Source organism: Emys orbicularis, chromosome 8 (genome assembly GCF_028017835.1).
Source record: "Emys orbicularis isolate rEmyOrb1 chromosome 8, rEmyOrb1.hap1, whole genome shotgun sequence".
Lineage (NCBI taxonomy): Eukaryota > Metazoa > Chordata > Testudines > Emydidae > Emys > Emys orbicularis.
The window spans coordinates 55,407,118-55,434,438 of NC_088690.1; the positions used below are offsets into that span (position 1 = coordinate 55,407,118).

The 27,321-nt window shown below is 38.9% G+C and overlaps 1 protein-coding gene across 1 annotated transcript in view; it reads right to left on the reverse strand.

The window, feature by feature from the left end:
• Positions 1-217: 217 nt before the first annotated feature.
• The window catches only part of C8H1orf21 (chromosome 8 C1orf21 homolog), a 180,294-nt gene continuing 153,190 nt past the window's right edge, over positions 218-27,321 (reverse strand). The window contains exons 4-7 of the mRNA XM_065409039.1: positions 21,197-21,273; positions 20,046-20,117; positions 16,477-16,537; positions 218-954 (exon numbers count right to left, since the gene is read on the reverse strand). Of these exons, the coding sequence (XP_065265111.1) occupies positions 916-954; positions 16,477-16,537; positions 20,046-20,117; positions 21,197-21,273 (249 nt within the window). The 3' untranslated portion in view covers positions 218-915. The remainder of the gene's footprint in view (positions 955-16,476; positions 16,538-20,045; positions 20,118-21,196; positions 21,274-27,321) is intronic.

The following is a 27,321-nucleotide window of genomic DNA, read 5'->3' on the forward strand; positions in this document are numbered from 1 at the left end:
TTACATCTGCCTGTAAGAAGATAATATCCTCTTTTGCATAATATGGAAAAATAAAACTCTACAGAACACAAAACAGACATTCCAAATGGGCATAGGTGCTTTAAAGTGTTAGCATCTTGGAGTTGTAACTGCAGAGGGCTGCCTTTGCCTTCCCAAGTTCCCCAGACTCATAAAGGGTGGAACTGTATGAATGGTAAAAGACAAGAATACATAAAAACAGTAAATGTTTATTTTCTTAGAAAAAAGGGATTCAAATGATTGTGATCATACTTCCATTCGCATTCAGAAAGCTTAGTCCTTGATTAAGATACCTATTAAATGAAACTTTTTTCCCTTTAAAATACAAATTTCTGCTCCTGTATCACTTCCAGTATTTGTGTGATAACATGCTTTTAACGGACAATAATTTCTCAACTTCTTCCCAGTAGAGAAACAAGGCCTGTCATGGCAAAACACATCCCATCTCCAAAGGCTGAAATCACCAGTAATACTAAGCACTCCAGCCCATCTGTGGACTGACAAACAGCTTGAGGATTTCTTAGAAGCTTGACTGTTCAGTTATGGAAGTTTTGTATAACACTACCTCATCCAATAGAAAATAGGCCAGCAACCTTAGTAAAATCAACAGCGTCTTTCAGATTAAATTTAAGGATTTCCTGCATATCTGGACACAGAAAAGTGAAAAGTTGCAACAAGTTTTAACTAGCAGCAACAAACACAGTTCCATACGAGTTCTTAGCAATATTCCTTGTCTGTTTTTTTTAAGAAACGCTGTAACTGAATGGAGAATACAATGTGGAAATGATCTTCTTTTGCTATGTAGTGCTGCTCACTCTAGAAGACTTCCAAAAGATTTTGACCGGGTTGTAATCTATTTACACAGTAGTATTCCTGTTTTGATTGGCAGAATTGGCACTATGTGATATCCTCCTCTTCTGAACAGTAATCACGACCCTTTAAAAAGAAACACACACAAATGAACAATTCAAGAGAGAGAGAGAGAATGAAAAGCAAATAAGTAATTGGAAACATTGGGTAAGATGACTGAGGTTTACAGGATAATACCCACATCTTTCATCCACATATCCCAGTGGATTCTATACACTGATTTACAAAGATACTTTACACGTAGATGCATCTAAATAGTTGCAGAGATGTAGATCCACCACTAGAATGCAGCAACCTATGGAGTGCAAGGCAGCAGCCATTATAATCCTGTTAGCAAAACAAGACAACCATTTTGGGAACAGAAAAATGAAGAGGAATACTTTATCCATTAAAAGCAACAAGGGATTTTTATATGAGCAAAATACATCCATATTGAAATTAAACCAGTACAATGAGGCTAATACCCTAAAGCTTGTGAAAAGTTTCAGGGAATCCTTACTGACCAGGTGAGTTATGTTTTTTGTCTCATCTGAAATATGAAACTTCCAGTAGTACAGTTCACCTGCTCATCAAGGTTTGCTAGATCACCAATACTTGAGGAGATTCCGCTTACTATTATTATTAAACTCTTCAATGTAACTAAAGGCCTGCTGAGCAACACAGACACTTTCCAAGTGGCCAAACTGCACTGCATAGCAGAGACTGCCATTCTATCTTGCCCATATAAATACCGAAAGATTTACACATGCTAAAAAACATTTCTAATGCTGCAAAACTACTCTACATCAAGGGCCAGACTGTGCCAGGCACCCTGCATGGGTGCATCGAGGATACAAAGAGCCTCACTCAATCTGGTGCCACCATGGAGTTAGACACAATGTATTCCCGAGTGCAAGGTCTATGCAATGCCAGTACCCTCAGCTCCACTAGCCTCTCCAAAGGGGCTGGACAGGAAGGGACAAGGCCTCTTGTTCAAGGCACAGTGAATACCAAAGCTCCTACTAGGACCTTGGTCCTCCATGCTACAAACGCAAACCCCAAATGCCCATAGGCAAAATTAATCCTTGAAACCAAGTCCAAGTATTACAAGCCTATCTGCTGTTCCTATATGAAGGCTGTTCCTATGTGCAGGCTACTCAGCAAACACATGCACAAACACACAGGTAAAAATTATTGGCTGAAGCATGTCAAAGAACTAGTTACTAGGGGCAAGGAAAAGGAGGAAAAACAGAGGAAACTCATGTCTCTGGAGAAGTCTGGGGTAGAGAGGGCCCCAGCCGGAATACAAGCCTGATAGTATTCTGAAAGCACAGAGGGCCAATTCAGTCCTAATGCAAATGGGTGAAAGGCCACGAGCTTGAATAGAGTTGTGCCCATACCCCACAACTGAAATTGGGCCAGTCTTGCCAGGTCTTTATGCTCAGGAAGAGAATTTTAAGAGTAAATTGTTTAAAAATTGCAAAGTACAGAATAAAGGCATATCCGGGCAATAATTCGTGTGTGTGTGTGTGTGTGTGTGTGTGTGTATGTCTTCAAAGCCATCTTGTTTCATTTTTTGCCGCTGCTTAAAAGTTATTTGATGCACATGACACACGCACTATACATTGGCTAGGAATAGAAGCTATAAAGTGGCTCTGGGTCTGTTGCTCAAACCCATTGAGCTGCCATGGGATAATGATGTCCACTTTGGTTTAGTGGCGTTTCCTTGCACCAGTCCTCCCTGTCTAAACCCTAGGGCCAGCAGTGCCTTATTGTCAATGTCTGAAGATAGAAATTTGTGGGTTTTGTTAGTAGATTAAAAAAAGATTAGCACTCAACAAGCATATATTTAGTCCCACCTTTGTGGTCATCAGAAAAGCTAAAAAATTCACTTGGTTTTAATACATATGATTTTGGGGGGGAGGATGGGGAGGGGACAGACAGGGCAACATTTTACAGAAAGGCCAAAACCACCTGGTTTCCTTTATTTCAGAGACCGACACAATTCCTAAACTCTTAACAAAACTATCTGATTAAGCACTGATGATGAAGTACTTGTCAACACGGGCCAACATACTGTATAGCTTGAAAATCACCCTTAAAGAATAATAACTGAGGCCCAAGATATTTCCTGGTGATAAGTGGAAACACTAGCCGGTCATTTATTCCATGGGAAATGCTCTGCCCCGAGCATCATTATTACTGTTAGAGGCTGTTTAATGTTAACTAGCATCTCCCCTCTTCCTCCTTCCATTTTTCCACTGTATTTTTGAAAGTGAAGCAGAAAGATGGAAGGAAAATGTTTTTGAAGACATACACAGAATAAATCTTAGCAGCGTTATGGACATACACCCTCCTCACCCCAGCCTTGAATTTAAATTGAAGTTGGGGTACTGTCATCAGCCATTTTGTTTATTTATCTGCTTCACTGCATAAAGGATTGCTCACTTCTGTGCCTAAAAGATGGGGCAGTTCCATGTTTGCTTCCCTTGTGATGACCATTTTAAAGTAATTATTGCCTGGTGTGGCAGTCGGCTCAGATGCCTGATCTACTTTTTAAGCATTCTGTCAGCTTTCTGATTCTAATTAGCTTGTGTAGGCAGCAAAAGCACTTGAAAGAGAAAGAGTGAAAGTGCTGGCTGAAATACCAGGGATACTGCCCATATTTTCCTGAAGCATGACATGTAGATCTTTTACACACGATCCCTTAAAGCAACTAGCAGGAGGAGAGACTTCAGCGGAACACACTAATTGAATTACAAAGTGAAAACAAGGCCCTATTTGAATTAATATAAACAGCCATCTCAGCACTGCACTGCATCCTCACATCGGTGCTTACACATTAAAAAGCTTCAAGTCGCAATATGGATTCATTTCTCACTTTAACTTCAAATGGAACAGTGAGGAGGAATGGCATTGAACAGATCCACCAGCTCTCAAGAAGAAGAGGGAGCAGTCTAGTTTGAAGACAAACAGCAGTTTTATTTACTTAAGTTTGTAATAGGCTCCCTCCCCCGCCCCATATCTTTAGGGTGGGATAAAATTGAATTCTTTGTAATAAAGGTTTCCACTAAAGACAAACCAGTTTGTAGTTTTTACACAAGTTAGAAGGTACAGTTAAAGACTAGGTTTTTAACCCAATACTAGACTGAAAACTGCCTGGTCTGTGCCAATATTTTACCTCAAGTTCATGAACTTGAGTTAACACCACACCTTTTTTCCCTAATGAAGAAACAGCCTAAGACTAAGGCCAGGTCTCTGCTACAGAATTCTGTTGGTCAGGGCGTGAAGAGTTGCAATCCTTGACCAATAAGGCTGGGGTGGCAGCAGTGTAGATGTTGCATTTTTATTGGTAACTTGTTTTGCTTGAGGGGGCTGGAATAAGCCACACCAGCAAAAGCATGGTTTTGCTAGCATAAGATGAATCCACATGAGCAGTGCTTTGCTGATATAGTATACTGGTATAGCTATGTCGTTATAGTGACCGCTCCAAGGGTAGACATGGCCTAAGGCAATTCAAATATGACTCTTTGCTTGTACAAACCACACAGGGCTCAGCCCTGCAAGGCACTGAGCACTCTGTTGCTGATGCAGCAAAACACTTACGCACATGCTTAACTTTAAGCAAGTGAGTGGCCCCACTTAAGTCAATGGTATTACTCATGTTAAAATTTAGCATGTGCTTAAGTACATTTGCGAGTGTGTAAGCAGTCCTAATGGGCCTAGAAAGGACCCACTGTGCTCAGTGCTTTCGAAAGATCAAGTCCACAGTCAGATAATTACTTGTTACATTTAAAATGAAAAACTACAGCCATACCGGGGGAGGGGGGAAAGGGAGGTGACTCCTCCTTGAGGCTGGTGTGTGTGACAGCCTTCATTCAGGACAAATGCAAGAAGCAGTTACGCTGCTTTTGGAGTAAGATAGATGAAACACTAAGAGCCACCACCCAAAGTGCCAGGCCACACGCGAGGCTGGTCAGGAGTTGAGCTATACAGACAGTGGGATTTCACTAGTGTCTGAATGCAAATGCAGAGAGCTAGGTATTGTTTGATGGAGGTGTGTGAGATTGTGAGAGAAGCTGACAGAAAGCCAAGAGCAGCCAGAGAAGCACCTGCAGTGTGACCCTGGGAGAAAGCTACGGATATTTCTACACAGCAAAGGAAGGTGTGATTATAGCACAGATGGGCTTGCTGCCTGATTATATACCCAGGGTCCCCAGCAAGCTGGTACTCAGGTGACTAGCCTGCACTGCCTACCCACTCTACAATCACACCTTCATTTGCTGTGTAGAAATAGACTGAGAGACAGAGTTTTCTGTTCAGAGTGTTGGCTAGAAAAAGAGGCTTGGCATAGTTTCCTGACACAATATCTCCTGCTGTTTGATTCCTACTGTACTCAGGGAAACCGAACTTTGTGTACATTATTTGTAAATAAACAGGATAGCATCAAACTCTCTTTCTAAAGGGAACAACCCACAAGACCCTGAATATTGGCTAACTGCTTAGGTCAAAAGGGGTAACATTCTTATAAATATGATAGCCAGTTCAATATAATAAGAACAAGTTTTAAAATGCTCCCACTAATCAAGTTATCAATATAACTAATCAGTTATCAAGATCAAGTAAAAATATAAAAGGAGGGGAAAAACAGTCCAGGTAATTTCCAGCACACATCACTTTTTTGGCCTCTCAATTCTTATTTTTGTAGGATTACCTGCACCACAAAAATACTTTAATACAAGTCTGTGAGTGTAAGGGGAAAAAAGATGGTATGCAGCTCTCTTCAACAGCTCACACACTGGGGATAATAAAAAGTTAGTAGCTGGGTTCCCCTTCCCCCCTTTTTGTTGCATTTAGAAACTGCAAGTATTCTGTATGTTTTATGATATCACTGGTCTACAATTTTTGAGAAGTCGTCTGCTTCAGAGATAAAATGTGCTATTTATTATGTATTTTGATGTGCTGAATTCAAATATGACAATTAAAACAACTGATTGGCTACGGTTTCTAAGATATTTAAGCTTTTACATTTGATGTCTATGTATATTGTGTAGATAGTAGAGTTTTAATCATAAATTGTAAACCTAGGTCTTTTCATGTGTTTATGGTTGCTTTACATGATAATATTTCACCTGTCCTGTTTATGTAACACTTTAAAAATCAGCAAAAGGGTTATATAAATAAAATTTATTATGAAACAAAAGGCAAAAAACTATTATGTACATAGTTTAGTCCTATTCAGTGTCTACTCGGCACTTCTTGGCTTGTCTCTTGTATTCATTAAATGGAGCATCTCTTGTCACTGTCCAGCAATAGTCTGCAAGCATCGATGGGCTCCATTTGCCCTGATAGCGTTTCTCCATTGTTGCAATGTCCTGGTGAAATCGCTCGCCGTGCTCGTCGCTCACTGCTCCGCAGTTCAGTGGAAAAAAATCTAGATGAGAGTGCAAAAAATGTATCTTTAGTGACATGTTGCAACCAAGGCTTTTGTATGGCTTGAGGAGGTTTTCCACCAACAACCTGTAGTTGTCTGCCTTGTTGTTTCCGAGAACATTTATTGCCACTAACTGGAAGGCTTTCCATGCCGTCTTTTCCTTGCCACGCAGTGCATGGTCAAATGCATCATCTCGAAGAAGTTCACGAATCTGAGGACCAACAAAGACACCTTCCTTTAGCTTAGCTTCACTTAACCTTGGAAATTTTCCACGGAGGTACTTGAAAGCTGCTTGTGTTTTGTCAATGGCCTTGACAAAGTTCTTCACCAGACCCAGCTTGATGTGTAAGGGTGGTAACAAAATCTTCCTTGATTCAACAAGTGGTGGATGCTGAACACTTTTCCTCCCAGGCTCCAATGACTGTCGGAGTGGCCAATCTTTCTTGATGTAGTGGGAATCTCTTGCACGACTATTCCATTCGCAGAGAAAACAGCAGTACTTTGTGCATCCAGTCTGCAGACCAAGCAAGAGAGCAACAACCTTCAAATCGCCACAAAGCTGCCACGGATGTTGGTCATAGTTTATGCACCTCAAAAGTTGTTTCATGTTGTCATAGGTTTCCTTCATATGGACTGCATGACCAACTGGAATTGATGGCAAAACATTGCCATTATGCAGTAAAACAGCTTTAAGACTCGTCTTTGATGAATCAATGAACAGTCTCCACTCATCTGGATCATGAACGATGTTGAGGGCTGCCATCACACCATCGATGTTGTTGCAGGCTACAAGATCACCTTCCATGAAGAAGAATGGGACAAGATCCTTTTGACGGTCACGGAACATGGAAACCCTAACATCACCTGCCAGGAGATTCCACTGCTGTAGTCTGGAGCCCAACAGCTCTGCCTTACTCTTGGGTAGTTCCAAATCCCTGACAAGGTCATTCAGTTCACCTTGTGTTATGAGGTGTGGTTCAGAGGAGGAGGATGGGAGAAAATGTGGGTCCTGTGACATTGATGGTTCAGGACCAGAAGTTTCATCTTCTTCCTCTTCCTCGTCTGACTCAAGTGAGAATGATTCTGGTGCATCAGGAACCGGCAGTCCTTCTCCGTGGGGTACTGGGCGTATAGCTGATGGAATGTTTGGATAATGCACAGTCCACTTTTTCTTCTTTGACACACCTTTCCCAACTGGAGGCACCATGCAGAAGTAACAATTGCTGGTATGATCTGTTGGCTCTCTCCAAATCATTGACACTGCAAAAGGCATAGATTTCCTTTTCCTGTTCAACCACTGGCGAAGATTTGTTGCACAAGTGTTGCAGCATATGTGTGGGGCCCACCTCTTGTCCTGATCTCCAATTTTGCAGCCAAAATAAAGGTGATAGGCTTTCTTAACCATAGTGGTTATACTGCGCTTTTGGGATGCAAAAGTCACTTCACCACAAACATAGCAGAAGTTATCTGCACTGTTCACACAAGTACGAGGCATCTCTGCTCACTTTGGCTAAACAGAAATGTGTCCCTTTGCAAAATCAAACACTGACAAATAAGAGAGCACGACACTGTATGATTTCTAGAGCTGATATAGGGCAATTTGTTCAGCGGAGTGATGTAAGCTTCGTTATGATTGCATCATCCATGACTTCTAGGAGTAACATGATGCAATTCATATCATGTATGACGCAATACCAGCTTCAGATTGCATCATTCATTGTTTTGCCTAAAAAGCAAGTACTGTCCAAACCCAGTCATAGATTTATTCATAGATCCAGTCAAAGATGTATTTTAGTCATTTCTGGTTTAAATTGAGATCCCTTTCCTTTATAACTCACTTATCCTCCGCCATTCCCAAGTCAAGGGTCGTATATACTGACCCAATAGCATATCTTGAAAACTAGAGCCAATCAACAATTTTAAGCATCATTTTCGTTCTCAGTGACCCAGAATTAGTAACGTTTGACTACATTTATTTCAGAAGCATTTTGGCTGTAGAGCAGTGTATCCTTTATACACAATAAAACTTCATTCTGTTTTTCTAGATGACAGACGGATAAATAAACTCTCATGGCAGGAATACTGAAGCCTTCCCAGTTAAATGGCTTTTTGTGCAGCTGACAGAGAAAAAAAAAAAAAAAAAAAAAGGTATCTAAGGAGACACTGCTTCCACTATCACTCCAAAGTTTGGCACCAGAATCCTTTAGCTGGAACCCAAAGAAAATAAAGGGGAAGGAGGAAGAGGACTGCTGGCCTGATGGGGTAAAATGAATTGCACCAATCAGTCCTTTCTTCTTCTATCGCTAAAAGGGCTGGCGCTACACAGTGGCCTCTTTCAGAATAGATCCCAAAGCTGGGAAACATTAAAGTGGTTCTTACGGTGGGAACTCTTTTCATCAATCTGTTTTTGTTTACAGTGTTCACAGAAGGGGTGGGAAGAAAATGCTAAGAAGAGGCACAAAATAACTGTACACTGAGTTAATTTTTTCATTTCTTATTCTGTAAGGTAAATCAAAGGATGCATTAAGAACAATCCACTTTACTAATGAGTTTTACTCTAAAACTCCTGCACTCACATATGTTTCAGTTAGCAAATTACTTATTTCTAATGGCACGCTTTACACACCGTACAAGACGCTGCTTTGTGTTGCCGATTGGGTCTCATGCCCACAGTTTTACTAATGAGATCTACTGAGTCATTACCATAGGATGACTGTTTGGTGGCCTATGGAAGTTGATGGTCTTAAATCCAATTCCCAATGCACAGGTATAAACATAAAAAAACACTATTGTGAACAGTTCTGTTGTGAGCAGTCTTCAGCAGAAAAGACAAAGATTGAATTCTTATTGAGACCTAGCTTCTCTCAAATTCCAGAGGTGATCCCTCCAGATTGGGGTGAAGCACATTGCTGTAGAACTGTGCAGAAGTTTGCCTTGTGTGTTTTGTGGAGAGAGTTCTTCAATGTCTAGGGCTGTCAATCTGGCATTTCTCAAGAGCAACAAAGTCACTTATAAAATAACAGAGGGGTAGCCGTGTTAGTCTGAATCTGTAAAAAAGCAACAGAGGGTCCTGTGGCACCTTTAAGACTAACAGAAGTATTGGAGCATAAGCTTTCGTAGGTGAATGCCCACTTCATCAGACGCAAGTAATGGAAATTTCCAGAGGCAGGTATAAATCAGTATGGAGATAACGAGGTTAGTTCAATCAGGGAGGGTGAGGTGCTCTGCTAGCAGTTTTATAAGTATACTTATAAAATACTTGTTTAAGTGGAAAGGGAACAAAAGATTCACATGCATAAATAAATGTGTGTGTTCAGAAGATATTAAGAGATTCAAGAACAGGATGTTAACTCCTTTTGGAGTCAGGGTTTGCCGAAGTCAAGTGGCAACAGAAAATGTGTCATCATTTAATCAGTTATATACCAAAATGAGGGAACAAAGGCTTTAAAAATATTGTGGAACTTTGAAATCCCCTACTGCTTCTCTCTAAAATGTTAGGTCCTCAATGAAAAAGTCAGCTCCAGAAATTGTTTACACTCTACTTTTTCTGAACAAGAGTAGCTACACTGACATAACAAATATGTAGTGTAGGTATCTCACACTGGTATAAGAAGTGATTTGCCCTAGTCTGCACTAGGGTTTTATATTGATGAAACTACAATTGATGAAAAAAATCCCCAGCACAGACCAGACATTAATTGTTAGGTATGTAATTATATCTCATAGCATTGATGTTTTTGCTCTAGGAGTATGTTAAATGTGCCTACAGATTGAGATAGAAACAATAATAATTTATAAATAAAATATTGACTATAATGAAGATAATTTGGTTTCTCATTTTAATATTATGCTTCATACTTGTGATGCTAAGGTAAAACAATCATTTTTCAGAATCTGGTTAAAATAGTAATGCTTGGTGGCCATTTGTCAGGATTTTTCTTTTCCCACCAAACACTTTAATTAGGGCAAGTTTGCATATATTCCACTTCCCACTTCAGATCCTTTTTTTAAAATCATCATTATCATTATATAATAATTGCACTGTGGTAGCACCTATGAACCCCAGATAGGGATCAGGGCCCCATTGTACTAGAAGCATATGCACATCCATAATGAAAAGATAGTCCCTGCCCCCAAAAATTTGCAATCTAAAGCCCCGAGCCTGCAAAGACTTGCATCACATGGTTAACTTTGTACTCTGACTAGTCCTATTGGAGCTAAAGGGTAAACATGTGCCATAAAACCTTTGTAGGAACAGGGCCCAAGTAAATTTTGGGTTTCTCTTTCCTGTTCAGTTATTTGCTGGATTATGGGGGAGCACAGATTGGAATATTTTTTAAGCAGGACATGAAAATTCTTTTCTTCCTCATCACCAGCTCTGAGTGATCTTGATTATCATGTTGTGCTTCATAGCAATTCTTTGTTAATTCAGATATAATTTTGCTCCTTGCATTGCTCCATCACGTGCATTTTTACAACCCTGATTAATCTCAGAACAGCATGAGCTGAGGTACCTGCTTCATTATCCTGAGCAACACTTGAAGATGCTGATCTTTGTATTCTGCACCAAAATTGTGTGTTTGTACAGGGAGTCTCTACCTCCTACAAGAATACATCTATTTTCCTTGGAGGTTTTACAGTGGGTGCCATTTAAAAAATGGCCATTTAACATCCTCAACAATAACACAATGTTGCAGTCAATGCCCATTTCTGTGACAATTCTGAGATTATTTAAATTCCCCTCCCCCACAATTCCTCTTCAGGCATATGTTACAAATTGCTCTGGTTGATTCTGTTGCATTCTCTCTCTGGCAAAATTAATCAGCTGCAGAAACCATCATCTATCTATGATGACTCTGAGAATTGCTCTTTGTTTTATTCTTTTCTCTTTTGTTGCTTTCCCTATCTAGAGTTTCTGAAGATAATATTTGTGCCTTGATTTCTAAGGTTAAGCTAATTACTTGTCCCTCTGACCCATTTCTCTCTAATTTACTCCAGGGGCTCTTTCCTCAGGCTTAATTGATGCTATTATAAATTCTTCACTCTCCACTGGGAAGTTTTTATGTGATTTCAGGCATGCTTTGGTGAGCACTTTTAACAAGTACTGTCACTGGATTAAGCTATTGTTAACTATCTGCCTCTCATTCTCTCTCACTTCTTCCCTTTATTTTTGAACTCCTTGTATGTGTGTGTCATATTTTAAAGCCTGTGACTATGTTCACAGTAGTTCCATGCCAGCATGAAAATGTCATGAGACTGGGACTGTAGATACTAGCAACCAGTAGGAGTATTTCTGACCCAACCTCCTCTCAGGCCTTGCTTTGCTGCAGGGAGGGAGACACCCTCAGACTCCCTATTTCTCTTACTGTTCTTCCTCACTAGCTACTTTATACATCTAATATTTGCATCAAGCAGGAATTGAAGCCACTATCTTGTGTACCTGCTCTACGGTGGTCCAACCAGCAGTACCACAGGGCTAAGCAAGTCCCATGGCACTATTGCTTTCTCTAGACTTCTATGCTAACAGCAGGGGAAACCATTGTCATGGAATCCCCAGAACTCTATTTACTAAATATTTAAAATTAATTTCTACTGCATGAGCTGAGGGACCTTTTTCATTCTAGGTATAAGCTGCTGCTCTACTAAAAAAGCACCACTAGAATTGCTTAATGATCTTTTGACAGGTAAACTGTTTCCAATACTGTGGATCATTCAACACTACTTCAGTGCTGATCATCCTGAAGTTTCCACATGGCTTAATGCTTATTTGATTCCCATTGTATACCTTTCATTTTTTTCTGAATCAAGAACCAAATTCTGATGCCACTGAAGTTACTGGAAAAACTTCCATTGAACCTAGTGAGATCCAGGATGCAGCCACAACAAATGGCTCAGGCTTTTGATGTTATGCTCTAAATGTGTTGATATAACTCAGAATTCAGTACTGGGTCCTTAGCTTTCTTCATTTTATATTTATTTACTCCTCTGGTGTTCTGAGTCATATGGTTTTCATCATCATAATTATGCTGATATCCATTTCTAGGATTCCTTTTCAGTCTTTTCTACCAAGGACAGATACTCAAAGAAAAATAACAGATGTCTCCATCTGAATGCCTCACAATGGTTTTTGTTTTTTTTACACTAAGTTCTGACAGAAACTTTCTTAGTTGGGAATGACATTCTGTGTTCTACCCTTGGGTCACATTTTATGGAAGTTAATTCAGCCCTACTGTCCCAGTAACAAGTATAGCTCTACTGTCCTAGTGTTCCCCCAGGATCTTGGGTATTGGTTTTTTTGACACTGACTTCCCTCATTCTATCTTATACTAGTTCTCTAAGTTATATCACTGTCATTTATTTGAACTCAATGATTGACAATATTTTCAGCTGCTAAAACATCAGTTCTTGCTCTTGTAATTTCATGTTTGGATTGCAGCATTACTATTTTAACCAGTCTTCCTACCCATTCAGTTGTCATCTTTTTTTCTTTCCCCAATCAGTTTAACTTTTTCCATTCTTCATAGTGTTCACATTATAATGTCTGGGTTATTTACTCAACTGTACTAGCTGATCAACAGCCTTAGGGATTTAAATTTAAGTTCAGAGGTATTATCTTATTTAAAATTATTCACTTTATAGCTTCGATATACCAGTCTTAGATAATGCTAGTCTCCATCCCTATCTCCACTACAAATACAAGTGTGTCTGTGGATGCAGTTACATCATGACTCAGTTACAACACAGTTCTGTTTTGTAGTGGAGACGGAACCTTCACTGCATTTTGTAACCAGACTGACCACCCTGCACCTTTAAGCGGGGGAGAGAGATTTGGCTGGCTGGCCAAATGAAGGGAACAGTGCTTTATGGCTTGGGGGATGACAACTACTGGAAAAGAGTCAGTGTGGTTGCTGACTCATCCCATGGGAATGAGAGGTTTAAAAGAGGCAGCCCTGTGCCTTAACCCTCTCTTTTGCATGGAGCAGGCTAGGAAAGGTATACAGTGACCAGATAAATGGCTTGGAAAAGGACTTAAAAAGAGGTGTTCAGTAAAGGAGTGAAGGGGCGGGGGGGGGGGGGGGGGGCGGCGGTTGGGGACTCCTATGATTGGTACAGCAGGGAGCCAACCCCCATTATTATAGCCCACCATAACCCTCCTACCGGGGGCGGGGTGGGGGGCCTTGATGGCAAGGTCCCAGCAATGGATTTGCTGGAGGGACCTGGCTGGAAAAAGAGGGGGAGCTGGTAAAAGCCCCCCAGATAATTCTGGAATAAACATGGGGTTACCTCCACTGTACACTTTTATCTGCAGGGTAGTCCCAGACATCTAATAATAAAGTTGTGGCCTGATTAAACCCACGTCAAATTTTCCTGGCCTTCTTTCGGTATAGTCAGACAATAAAGCCTTGGACACATCAGGACCTGTGACATGGACATAATCTTTTTCTGGTGTTGTCTGGGTCTGGTCTGAGTCCTAATCCCAGTGCATCCTCCCATCTCAATTTGGTGGCATGCCGGTCCACTTCAAACAAAGTCAAGTAATTCACTCAGTATTTTTCAAATCAGATTTATAACATTTTTTTCAGTTCCTTTTAATTGCATGTTTTATTATTGTCCTGTATTTTCCTTTAAAATGGACTGAAAGTGTTATATAAAAAAATCAAATAATATCTTATTTTCCCATCCATTTTGCTTTGTTGGCAGATACTCAGAAACTACATTTCTGACAAATATTTACTTTAAAAAAAAATCTTTTAAAGAAGAGTAAAAATTGAGATAGCATTTCCTCAGACAAATGAACTCCTCAAACAACACAAATATAGGGTTCCGCTGTACGGTAATCCCTGCCAGTCTTCTTGAGTTGTCACTGGTTTGAAAAGCAAGAGAGAATCTTCTTTATTCAGTTTTACCAGATACAGTTGTAACTTTTGTTCCTATAAATGATTTCCTGGCCCTTGGGATAATAAATTACTATCAGGAGCACTGGAGACAGCCATAAACGTATGAGAAAGTGATTCTGCCCATCAGTGAAAACAAGGAGTCAACACCCTTCTTAGTTCTTTGTCTGGTGAATTGTGTCTATTGTTCTCCTGAAACAAATCCAGAAAATGAAGGACAACATGAACCCACACCACAGACAAACTCACTGGAATGAGTTCACTCTTTAGGGAAGATACACCTTTTAAAATGTCCTTTACTACAGTATCTACTGTTTAACTGACAAATTTTAATATTATGAAGGATGATAAACTACAAGCAATAAGTGTTTAAATATTTATTAGGTGAACATGCTTATCAGGGCTAGAAGCAGCTGCAATGTGGATGAACAGGACAGTTTATTTTTCAATCCTTGATGGGGTATGTCACAGATTAAAATAAAACCACGATCCTTGTTTGATTAAATATTCAGGAAACAGTAGAGTACTGAGATGGGAAAGCTCTTATAATGAACCTATAAACACTTCTTTGTTCGGAGAACTCTTCTGCCAAATAGTCCAGTCACAAACATTGCACCTTTTCTGGTGTAACACTTTACCTGTCATCCTCCCAAACCAGAAGATTAAAGAGACAGACTTCAGGCTGGACTATTGCATTTAAGGAAATAATCCTCCAACTAAATTAAAAAAAAGATGTAAAATTGTCACTGTGGAATCATTTGGCGTAAAGGGAGCAAAGAGTGAATTCTACTCAGCTGAAATACCTAATGTTGCTTCTCTCAAGGCCAAACATTTTTTTCCCTTTCCAAATTAACAATTCAGCTCTGAGTATTTAAAAAAGGCTCTTTAATACATAGTAATGTCTATTTGTTGGTGTCACATAGAGTGAAATACTTGCAGCTCCTCTAAATTTTCCCTTTCACCAAAATAAAATGTGATTTTTCAGGGAATAAAGAACACTTTAGTTGCCTGAGACAAATATGTGATTTGCTTAGTGAGGCATGTTGCCAGTTTTCAAAAGTACTGTGATCACTGGCAGAAATGGCAGAAGCTCACAATCAACCAATATGCCAGTTCTTGTAAAAACTCACAGAATCTGTTTTCCATATATGAAAAGTTGCAGAGCAAAAACTGGTGTCTGTAGAGCTGTATTCAATACCCTCCCATCCTCTAACACATCACCACAATTTTTAAGTATACTTAATTCTGTTTCATTTGGCTTCTGAAAATAGAAAGATTATATTATATGATGCACCTCATCCCAAATTAAGCCTAAAATGCGCATTCATGAGAGAGTATCAGCTAGTGATTATAGTAGGGGAAAGGGAAAGAGGACTTCTGGGTCCTGGCTCCTGAACTTGTCACTTGCTAGGTGTCCTGAATAAGTCGTTTAGCTTCTAATGCCTCAGTTTCCCACTGGTAATAATACATTACAGGGATGCGGTGAGGTTTCGTTAATAAAGGTGTGTAAAGTGCTCTGAGATTCTCAAATGAAAGTTGCTATAAAAATATTCTTTGAGATTTGCAAAACAGGCTAGGAGGATTAATGTGCCTAAATCTCCTACACTGTTCTGAAAAATCTCTAGTGTTATCATCTCTATTCAGTGAAGGTCTGTTGCAGAGATGCTTATATCTGCAGTCTGTATTCATGGCTTTTTGCAAGGCTGGTTAATTTGAAAAGGCTTGCCAATAAATAAAATGAGACCATCAGCATTATTTCAAGAAAGATCTTTAAATGATGGTTGATAATTCTGACAATAGGATTAAATTTCAAATTCCCCCTCCCCCCAAAAAAGATGAAACAAAACTTCAATAGTAGAGGGTATAAAAATCATAGGAGGTATAAAAACTTACTTTGCTATTCTGTTTATTAATTGATCCACGCTCTCCCTTAATGCTTGGGCTAACTTTAATTTGCCATTCATGATGGGTTTGGATACTTTTCCAAAATTAGGTTTCCTTCCCACACTGTTCTCACTCTGTAACCTCTTGCCCTAGCCTTTTCTCATCTCTCCTGCACACAAAAGCGTCATTGAGACAACTAACTCCCATAATGGTTTATGCCAACAAGTGGCTGCCTTAAGTCAAAACTGATGTATCGTCTAGGACTGGTAAAGCATGGAATATTAAATATACTGTGGCTGATTTCCTCCTTTCATGTGGCTAGGATACCTGTATGTCAGTCATCTACTGTACTCTCTGTAGTTATCACACAAAAACATTTATTTATTTGATTCTTACCTTTTCAATTTTCTCATCTAGCATTCTGAAGAATTCCTGTTGGCTTTCAGAGATGTGCATGCTGAAAGACATGAGGGAAGAGTGGCTATGTAGGCACAGATTTATCTATTTTCAAATTAATACAGTATTCCAAAATTATTTAGAGATCCAATCTCAGACTCTGGATTACAACTTGGAAAGAGATGTACTTTGTGCTTATGCCAACAATGACAGTAACATCAAATGGCATATGTAACACTGGAAAGCTCCCCACTCCGAAGCTGTATAGAATTCTGTCAGAAGCGGTCTGAGGGCCCAGTAGTGCAAGGTACTGAATCAGTGAGAGTTCTTTAGACAGGCTGAAACTCCCATTAACTGATAGAAAGTTTTGCCCATATAAGGACTGGAGGATTTGGCTGAATGTATGCATATTACTCCCATTAATGCTATTAGGAATTGTGTGCATATCAAGAGGAGACTGAACTCCTTCAGCATCTTTTCTTTTTGTCAGACAGACTGCAGGAACTTAATATTCAGCTACATACTCCAGAGGCGGAGGCTGAACTAGCCAAGTACTGACAGACCCCTCTGTGTTGAAACTGAAGATTTCTAAGATTGTAGAGTGCACCATCACACCAATCAGAGGCCTACAATGTGAAACTAAAGCCCATTTTATAACTTTACCCTGAAAGGTCCTTTTGTAGAGCACGGTCTTACCACAGTCAAGCTCCATGTTAAATAGTCGGGAATCTGTTGCACAACTCTCTTTTTTTATCCCCAGACGGGAGTTTCACTGCTCTCAGACACTCAGATCATTTACTTCCATTAACTCCGCAGCACCAGGAGGCTCACGTTTTAGTGAAACTGTGTTTTGCATTAGTGTGCAGCATTGGAAAATACTATTATTAGTTATCTGTAAAGCGCTGACAGCATGCTTGTATGGAACAAGACACAAAAGACAACAGACAGGCCTTGCCCCCAGGGGAGTTTACAATCTGAAAATACAGAAAGGTCAGACACAAAAAAAGGACAGGGACATTCAGAGGATTGTGCTTAGAGGGGTCTTTTTAAAAAAACAACAATAAAGTATTGGGCGATGAGAGCATTTTTAATGATGTGGATAAGCCTATTTGTGGAGCTCACAGGAAAGTGAGTTTTCAGGTGGGATTTGAATGAAAAGAGGGTCTGGTGTGGTGTCTGGCACATTAGGATAGGGCAGGAATGCCAGTCACTGATCAAAGCATAAAGGAAGAGTGAGAAATAGAAGAGGGGTGCAGATCTTAACAATGCTGTCAGACAGTTAAAGAGAAACTGCAGTTTAATAATGCCACTATTTAACTAATATGAAAAGTTGATCCAGCTTGTTAAATTCAACTCCCAAATTGTCCCGAGGTTTGACTTTTTCAGTATGATGCTTTGAGCTGTAACAAGTTAATAACCCACTCAAATGCCCAATGACATGGTCTAACAAAGCCATGCATGTATGCTGTATCTGCTATCAGGATGAGGATATACAGCGCTCTGCTCATGTTGGGACCTTGAATGAAAAATAGGTTTGAAAGAGAAGTTCTTAGAGGGAAGCTGGAAGTTAAATTACAATCTAGGTCAATTTATTAAGCAAGAAAGAATTTTAAAGAGTGGATTAAAAAAAGTGAATAATATCGAAGTTTTAGAACCAAAGAAAACAGTTTGTTCAAAATCTGCTTTCTATAACTATTAGGCTTACTACATTGCCAACCAGTTTTCAGTAAGGGCATATATAGGTCACAAACTAATTTCTCTATCTGAGATACAGCACACACACTGTGTTGGTGTGGACAGAAACATAACTCTGATACATCATTTATAAGATAACGTAGCAATTTAGCTCCAGCAGATAACCCAATTGACATGCAAAGTATGACAGAGACAACCAGAATGAGCAAACAACCACGACAGCCTAGTTATCATACTACATTTTCTTAGGAGGAAAGAGCATTTGAAATTCATGTCTGCCTCCACAGCTCTCAAAGTGCCAGCTTCCAACACAATAATAAGAGACTTTCAGGGCCTACCAAAGATGTAATTTTCAGGAAGACTATTTAATTACAGGAAAAAAATTATCTACTGCTATGTGGGTAAAAAGATCATTCAAAATAGTTTATTAGAATACTTCTATCATTAAAAGTCTGTATAAACTGTCACTGTAATAAACCGTTATCTTCAGAAGTGCATAACTTGGCAGTAAAATTGCCATCATGTTGGAGATGCAATACAGAAAATGCTGACTTAATAGATACTCTCTGGAATTGTGTAAAATTACAATAATACTGGGAATACATAAAGCAAAGAGTGAATGAACTACTGGAAGAGAATGAAAACTACCCAAGGATCTAAGATGGTACTCTGGGGTATTCCTCTTCAAGAAAATGCTTTTGACAAACAGAAATGTCTGAATAATCTTTTTTCTTGTGATATTTTATGTGTTAGACATCACGAGAAATCTGAAACTATCTTGATGTGTATGCATTTTATAAGTTTCATAGTGTGCCACCAGTTAAGAATGAGTTGATACAGGGAAATAATGTTTTACAAAAATTTGGATTCCATGGCTAGATACAATAGTACAAAATAGATTATTTCTTTCATTATACTTCCTAAAGTCCCCATCCTGAGATTTATGCACGTGAGTAGTTCCAATTACTTAATGGGACTAATCACATATGTAGAAGATAATTGTCTGAGTAAGTCTTTGCAAGCTCTGGGCTTTGATTTGTAAAATCCAAGTTCTGCTAGGTGTAGCAGTAATCTCCATGATTGTACTTGTACACTTAATTCAACAAATAATTTTTAAAAATCCTCAATTTATGCTTCAATTTATAACATTTGGTCCAAATTGGGCTTTTTTTTTTTTTTTAAAACAAACAACATTTTACAAAACTATTTTTGAATATTCAAGTGTAACAGCCCTCTCCATCCAATACATCAACACCCAATTGTAATCCAAAGTTGGGTATTTTAAGGTTTTATTTCTGCTTCTAAATCTCTAAATTAAAAAAAAACAAAAACAAAAAACTGATATTTAACAAGTGATTAGCTAGTAAGTTGGTACCAAGACCTGCAAAGATGTTTGTGTGAATGTATACATGAATTCAGTGGAAATACTTCTGTAAGTAAAGCCAGTCAGTGGGTAAGTGTTGGCAGGATCAGGTCATGTTGGATAAATAGTGCAGGTTTTACAGAACAGCCTAATGTTATAAGCGATAACAGTATATTTATTTTTGTAGAAAGACAACAGAACTTGTCTATTATGTTATCAAGGTGCATTTCTTTTGTTAAATCTGGTTTCTGTAGGAACTTTTTAAACTCCTGCTTGAAAACAAAAAAGGATCAACCAAATTACATAAAAAATAAATCGTTAATCTCTTCCTGCCTCAGATGCAGCTGAACAGATGGCTGACTAAAGTAATTTTTTCCCTTTAACCCAATCTGATAGTCACCCAGCTAGCAGTGGCAGCCAGAGAGGAAGAGCTACATTGTGCTCCTGTACCCAAGCGTGTCTTTACATCCATGAACATGCTTTGAGTGAAGTAAAATACTGCAGTACTTACTGCCTTGTTGAAGGGTACAAATTGTCCCTCTCACCCAAATGAATTTCTTTCCATTTATATCTGTTTTCTAGACTAAAAAAAAAAAGAAAGAAAAAGAAAAAAAGCTGCACTGTATTTCAAGGACTCTCTTAAAAGTTATATGATGTGACAATTTGCACAATGTACTTTGAATGCAGCAAGTTTAAGTTTATACTGTGCCTTTAGGGCTCTTATCTCTAGTAAAGAACAGTGTCTCCTTTATTGCTTAGGATGCAACAACACTGCTTTATCATTTCACTGTTAAGTACCAAATCTATGCTATCATGAAATCTCTTATTTTCAATTCAGTTGGTGACTAAAATGTAATGGTGATTGAGATATGAAACAAATAATTAATACTGGCAACTAATACTGTCACAAGAGGTAAATATGGCAAGGCAGTGCTGTGTTTAATACTGACTGATTTCAAAAGGAAATAGCAAGAGAACTTTAATCTAAGGGTTGCATAAACTGACTGCCACATAGCACACTGTCGGCATATAACAAACACCATCATCATCTTAAATGGAAGTAGTTTAGTCTAATTCCCAAATTTGTTATGCTGTTTATCTACCAAAGTAAGCCTAAACATTGGACAGAATCTTTGTAAATAACACCTGGTTAGGGTGCGGGTGAATGTGTATTTATTTATGTGTATAAACAAATGTATCATATGAGAACTATAATGTAGTGAGGTACCCTGGGAAGGTGTGGCAGGGTAAATCTATTCAACAACAAACAAACAAAAAAAGTTTTGCATCTTTGAAAATCAAGCCAAGAACAAGGTATTGCAAGGATGGCTGAAGTTCAGCCTCTGACCCACCTAATACCTATGGAATTGTACAGCATGTCTCAAGGGTACTTCCATCATGAATACAGCCATGCTCAGAGACTAAATATCCTGGCATGCAATGCCTCAGCTTGATCTGAGCAGTTCTCAATAGGCCATCCATCTGCAACAAAAATGTGAGGATGGCTGCATTCTTCTCTGTTTTATTTAAGCTAGGTGTGACCCTTCGGTTGCTAGGGAGCTACCAATGCAGCCTTTACTTGGGCAAAGTTTGGGTATTTTGGGGGTATTGTTTTAATTCAATAAGCATTCATTTCTATTAAAATTATGGAGTGTAACTTACTTTGCTCTGGGTTGATGTACTAATCCTGGGACCTCTTTGTTAGATTTAAGTCTTACATTTGAACTGGCACTTTTTTCCTGAAACACACAAAAACACATATATAATCAGCATTTATTAAACATACTTTCTGTATATTTGTCCTCAGAATGTTACTCTCTAGTACAGAGAAACCAGTCTCTGCAAATGGATTTGTAAAAATCCAGGTATTTATAAACATAAAGCATTAAGCATGAGGAAACCAAATAAAAAAATCTTTTAAGGAAATCTAGAACAGTTCTGTAATAGTACAGCTAGCGGCCTACAGATACTCTTGTTAAAAATGACAAACGTGGACCTGATGGCTCAGAGGATTTGTAATAGGGTACAGAACCGTGGGTCTCCAGGTCACTGGTTCAAATCTAACACAGGCTTGTAGTGATCAAAGTTGTTATTATCAGATGACTGTCTAGTGGCCTGTGCAAATCTGAGTCTAGTTACTCGTAGACAGGTTACCTGCCAAGTAGCACTAATTGGCAGCTTTAATGAGGTGGTGAGGCAAAATACTGAATGGTCACAGAGACTGAACTAACCTCCTACCTATAGAGATAGCTCTCTCAAAACAGGGCTGGAGTTAAAGACTTCCGTCTCCCAGGCTGTCAATTCAGCACCTTGTTGAAAGTGCTAAGATCACACTCACACACTAAATTGCCAAGTTCTCTCTCTTTCTCATGCACATGCACACTTTAGTTCTTTTGTAGCTCAAAACATGGGTGGGTGGATAAGTAAAGCAGCAGCAGCAAATTTTGGGGGCATGGTAATGGAAAGAAGTATCACTGAAGAAACTTCTTTATGTAGAACTGTTAGAGCTTTAAATTAAAGTCAAGTCAATATTAGGAGTAAACTGTAGGCATGCATTTGTCGTAGTGCAGCTGACCAGAGCGAGCAACACAGGGAGAACAAAAAATCAAATGTGGTTGTAAAATTAATAAAGGAGCAGTTATGGAGATTTTACCTATTCGGACATAAAATAAGACAGAAAGGGACAAAAGAATAAATCAAGCAATATGCTTATGTGCAGGTACACAATTGTGTCCTGTACACAGAATAATCAAACCAAAAAAAAAAAAAAAAAAGGGCAAAAAAAGAGAAAATCCTTGGCTTGGCTTTGAGACAGCATTTCAAGGTAACACCTTGTTTTCAGTACAAAAATTTGCTATGAATCAAAAAACTTGGCATACAAGGTGTCACTTACCTTGACAAAATTTGGAAAAGAATATGGTCATTTTTTACTTAAATATTATTAAAGTGATTTGCATTAGAGAAATCTGACAGTACAGATGGTGTAGAACAGTCAAATGTTAGTCTATCAACTAAATAAATCAATCTAATTTCCTTGGCACTTGGCTGCTGTGACCATTTTTGAAAAGTTAAACACAAAAAATTAATTTTTAGATTTTGTCTGTCTTCTATAGTCTCATTTAAAAAACCTGAATGGATCAATCACTTTAAATTATTTTTAATAATAGGCTGGCGAGTTAATTGATTTTAAAAGTGGGTCATTATACAATTAATTCTTGAATGAATAATTCCATAAGGACTGGAAGCATCAACTTTCTATACATGCTTGACACTTTTTCTGGTGCAAATCACTGTAACCTTTCTGAAAGGACTGCAGACTAAGTGGTATCTTACTTGAAAATGAGTTAATAAAATTCAGGAAAAAACAAGCCTAAACTCGGGCCTTCACTCGTATCTTTACATCTTACCAGTCATTATCTCACCATTATTCAATGGAACAATGCTGAAGCATCAGGATAAAGAGTGCATCCCACCTTCTGAATTCATTTTCTTTCATAGCATTTTTAAATCTTGCTTCAACAGTTATTTGTCGATGACTTTTTTTGTGTATGTAAGATAAGATAAGCCAATACAATTGTCAAGTGAAAGACGAGTAGATCTCAAGGCTAATCAGAGGGAAAGAGAGATGCTAGGCTGGTAACTTAGCAGAAACAGAGGTACAAGATCAACTTCCAGTCTCATATACATGGCACGTCTTGCTGTTGTATCCCAAAATATCTGCTGCTGTGCTAGCCAGCATGTGATAATGAATATTGGAGACATACAGTGATGTGTATCACATATCTGGAGTTAGAATACAGCCCAAAGTATGCAAGTTCAGTGGCTACAGGTGCACACCACCTAGTAATGAAAATAGAAGTTGAATTCTGTGATCCCCACTTTCTCAACACTCATATGCCACACCTCATTTCATACCACTTCTTGCACTCCTCCCAAAGATACAAACCATGTCTCTGCCAATTCCTATCACCAGTGCAAAGTAAAAGAAAAGAGAGCTGTGATTTACACCTTACTCTGGTTTCAAGCAGAGCTAAACTACATCAGTGTAAATCACAACTTTCCTTGTCTAGTACAAACCCCAAAAGTAGTTTAGCTACATGGGTGGCTGGAATCAGGACAATCCCCACTACTGACAAGGCCTTGGTTGGCTTCTGAGGAGAAACTTTTGTCAATCAAGAGCAATTAAAGGACCAGAGAAAAAAATAATTTGCCTTTATATAGATACTTCTGTTCATAGATCTGAAAGCAGCATACAAAAAATTAATTAAGGTAGCCCCCACTGCCCTGGTCATAGTTTTATACCCATGCTACAGATGACAAAACAGGTGCAGAAAGATTACCAAGGTCACTTTGGAAAAATTCATGGTAGAGCTGGGAACAGATTCCCAGATCTCGACTTCCAGTCCTGTGTTTTTGTGACAATTTCTATTACCCTACGAAATAGGCATCAATAATTAATACATTTCAATTATTTTATCTAATCAGAGTATGTTTCTTCTCCCCTGCATTCTCCATCTGTTGCTCAGCTGGAGTAATGGGCAGAATAAAAGGAATTAAAAAAAACAAACACCTCCCCCCCCCCCCCAAAACAAATAAAAACTGCGCCCAAATCATTCTTGTAAGGTTCTGTCTTAAGCTGGCTCATCACTATGTTTATAGCTATTATTTACCAGCAATATTTTGTAACATAGGACAAATATTTGCTCTATAAAAATAGATTTCCAGAAATAGTTCTCCAAAGCATAAACAAAATAAATCAAATATTTCCCATAATTTGGAAGACAAATTAATTCAGTAATAATTAATTGTCTGAATTCTTATATCAAATAAAACCAACCAACAAAAACTTACAAATGATTTGGAACTATCAAGCTATGTATTTGGTGAGCCTATGTAACTATGCAGTGCTATTTATGTTACTTTCTCCACCCCCATAAACACATCCCTATTGTGTGCCGAGTTAATTCAGGCACCCATCCTGATAATACTTAATATGATATACATATATATAACAAATATGTATTTGCTTTAATTTAATCTGACATCAACAGGACTACTCACAAGCATGAATTAAAGCAATTGAGTGAGGCCTTGTCTACATACAAACTTGTTATTATTTAAGTGTTACTTATTTCAGTTTAACTTAAACCTGTTCACACTCAACAAACTAAACTGAAATAAGCTACTTTTAAAATGAAATAAGGATGGGTTTCCATTGGTTCAGCTATACTGGTTTAAAAATTGATTTAAGTTAAACCGGTACAATTTTCCTGTGTGGATCAGGCCTAATCAAAATAAACTAAATCAAAATGAGTCTGGATTAAACCAGAATAAGAGTTTCCACATAGCCTCTTGCAATTGTTTAACCGAATCAGTTTAAAAATCAAACCTTAAATTAAACCAGTGCAACTCTGCATACAGGCAAGCCCTAAAGCTTTGAAGAACTGGAACCCCAAATTGTAAACTCTTTAGGGTAGGGACTGTGTATTTTTTTACATGTTTGTACAGGGCCTAGCACAATGGGTCCATCCTCATTGGGGCCTTTGGGCATTACCACAAAATGAAAAACAGCGACAGTAGAAGAAAGGAATGTAATAGTACTCAACTGCATGTAAGCATGTCAAGCCTGTCATTCCTGCGAAATCTCCCAGAGAAATTAGCAAAAGGCCAGCTCAGCTAACTAAAGCCAACATTCTAGAACCAGCACAATCTGGATTAGGCCAGGACACAGAACTGAATCGGCTTCAGTGGCACTGACGGATAATCTCCTCCTGCCAATAGGTAGAGAATAGACATCCATTCTAATCCTCCTGAACCACTCTGCAGTGTTCAACACTGTTCATCATGAGATACTGCAACCTTACCTGCAAGAGGTGGTTTGAGTCCTTCCTAGAGAGACTCACCCAAAGAGTAGTGATGGGAAATTGCACATCATTCCACTAGAGCCCTCACTTGTGGGGTTCTGCAAGAGTCAATTCTCTTTCCAGTCCTATTCATATCTACATGCAAGCATTAGGTGAAATGGTGAGAGGACATGGACTCAAGTACCAGCAATATGCGGAGGATACACAGCTCTGCCTATCCTTCACCTCATATGACCACACCACTACCACCAATATGGCCCAGTGTTTGGATGAGATCAGCTCATGGATGAAGAACAGCCGGCTGAAGCTGAACCCAACCAAAAGAGAGATGATGCTGGTGGGTGGAGAAAAATATTTTGAGGAGTTTGCAGCCACAGTGCAGTCTCCTTTTACTGAAGGTTCTCATCCACAATTGGTCGATTCAGTCCGTAGTTTAGGAGTACTCTTAGATTCTTCACAGATGCAGAGCTTCCACATCGCAGCAGCATCAAGTAATGTCTTCTACCATCTCTGATTGGATAGGAGACTCCGTCCCATCATGGGAGATGAAGACCGATCCTCAGTTATTCATGCCTATCTCCCATCTTGGCAGGATTACAGCAATGCAATATACCTGGGCACTCAGGAAACTCCAACTAGTACAGACTGCAGCGCGTCTCCTCAGCAACATGGCCTACCATGAGAATATCACTCCTGTCCTCTGTTCTCTACGCTGGCTTATCATGGAATTTTGAATTAAGTTTAAGGTCTCGGACCCTATCTTCAAAATGCTCCGTGGCCTGGCCCCAGGATACCAAAAGCCCTTCTAAAGCTCTGGGATGAAGACTGCAGTGACAACTATGATCCTCTAGCACAATGGAACTCTCAACAATAATAGTAAAACTTGTCTGTGCAGGAGACAGAAGCTTCTCCAGAGGTGAAGATTGTGGAATGCATAGGCGCCCACTCCGTGGGTGCGCCACAGCTGGAGCACCCGCAGGGAAAAATTAGTGGGTGCTCTGCACCCACCGGCACCCAAGCTGCCCCCTCTTCGCCACCTTCTCCCCATCCCCAGCGTGCCATAAACACCATAGTGATGAGCATGATATAAAAATATATAGAGAACACAACAGAACATGTATAGCTGTCCCACGCCATAAAATGCTTAAAAAATATATAGATGTATGGTTCACTCTTTTTCATTTTTCTTTGGATTAAAAAAGCAACCTGTTTAAGTGATGCCTTGCTTTCTAGTGATTGTCTACAAAAGATTCTTTCATAAACGTGTTTTGGGAAACCAGTACAAACAGAAAAGTTATTTTTCTTTAAATGGTATCTAGGATGTGTGTATGTGTGGGTGAACAATTTAAAAACCATGTTGTTGTGCTCCATGTCCTGCTGAGGCAGCTATATAATTCATAAGTTTAAAATATTCTTCCACTAACAAGGATTTAATATGACATATTTGAATGCAATAGAAATGAACACACTTTTTATAAATTTAAACTAAACTTTAAAAGGGACCTTGGCTCCCCTCGCCCCCTCCCAAGATCACACACTCTGTAAGGATGTGGCAAATTCACAACATTGTAGCTACTTCCACACCATCCCTTACAACATATATATTTTTTAAAAAGCAGAGTTTGATGCCTGAATATTTGTATTGGATATTCAACAACAAAAAGGAGGTCAGGTCTTACAACAACCATGGATATTTTGTGTTGTACTTCAAAGATATATCTCCCCATTATGTTGCACCTTATCACAATCAAGGTAAAGCAGTCATCAAATTAAGATGATTTCATTTGATAGGTTTCTTAATTATTGATAGCTCCACCAAAAGGGATATGCTATACCAGAATTTCTGGGTATTAACAGATGGCAATGACTGTACTGCCAGATGCTATTAGCATTGCGGCAACCACTAGTGCCACATTAATTAAA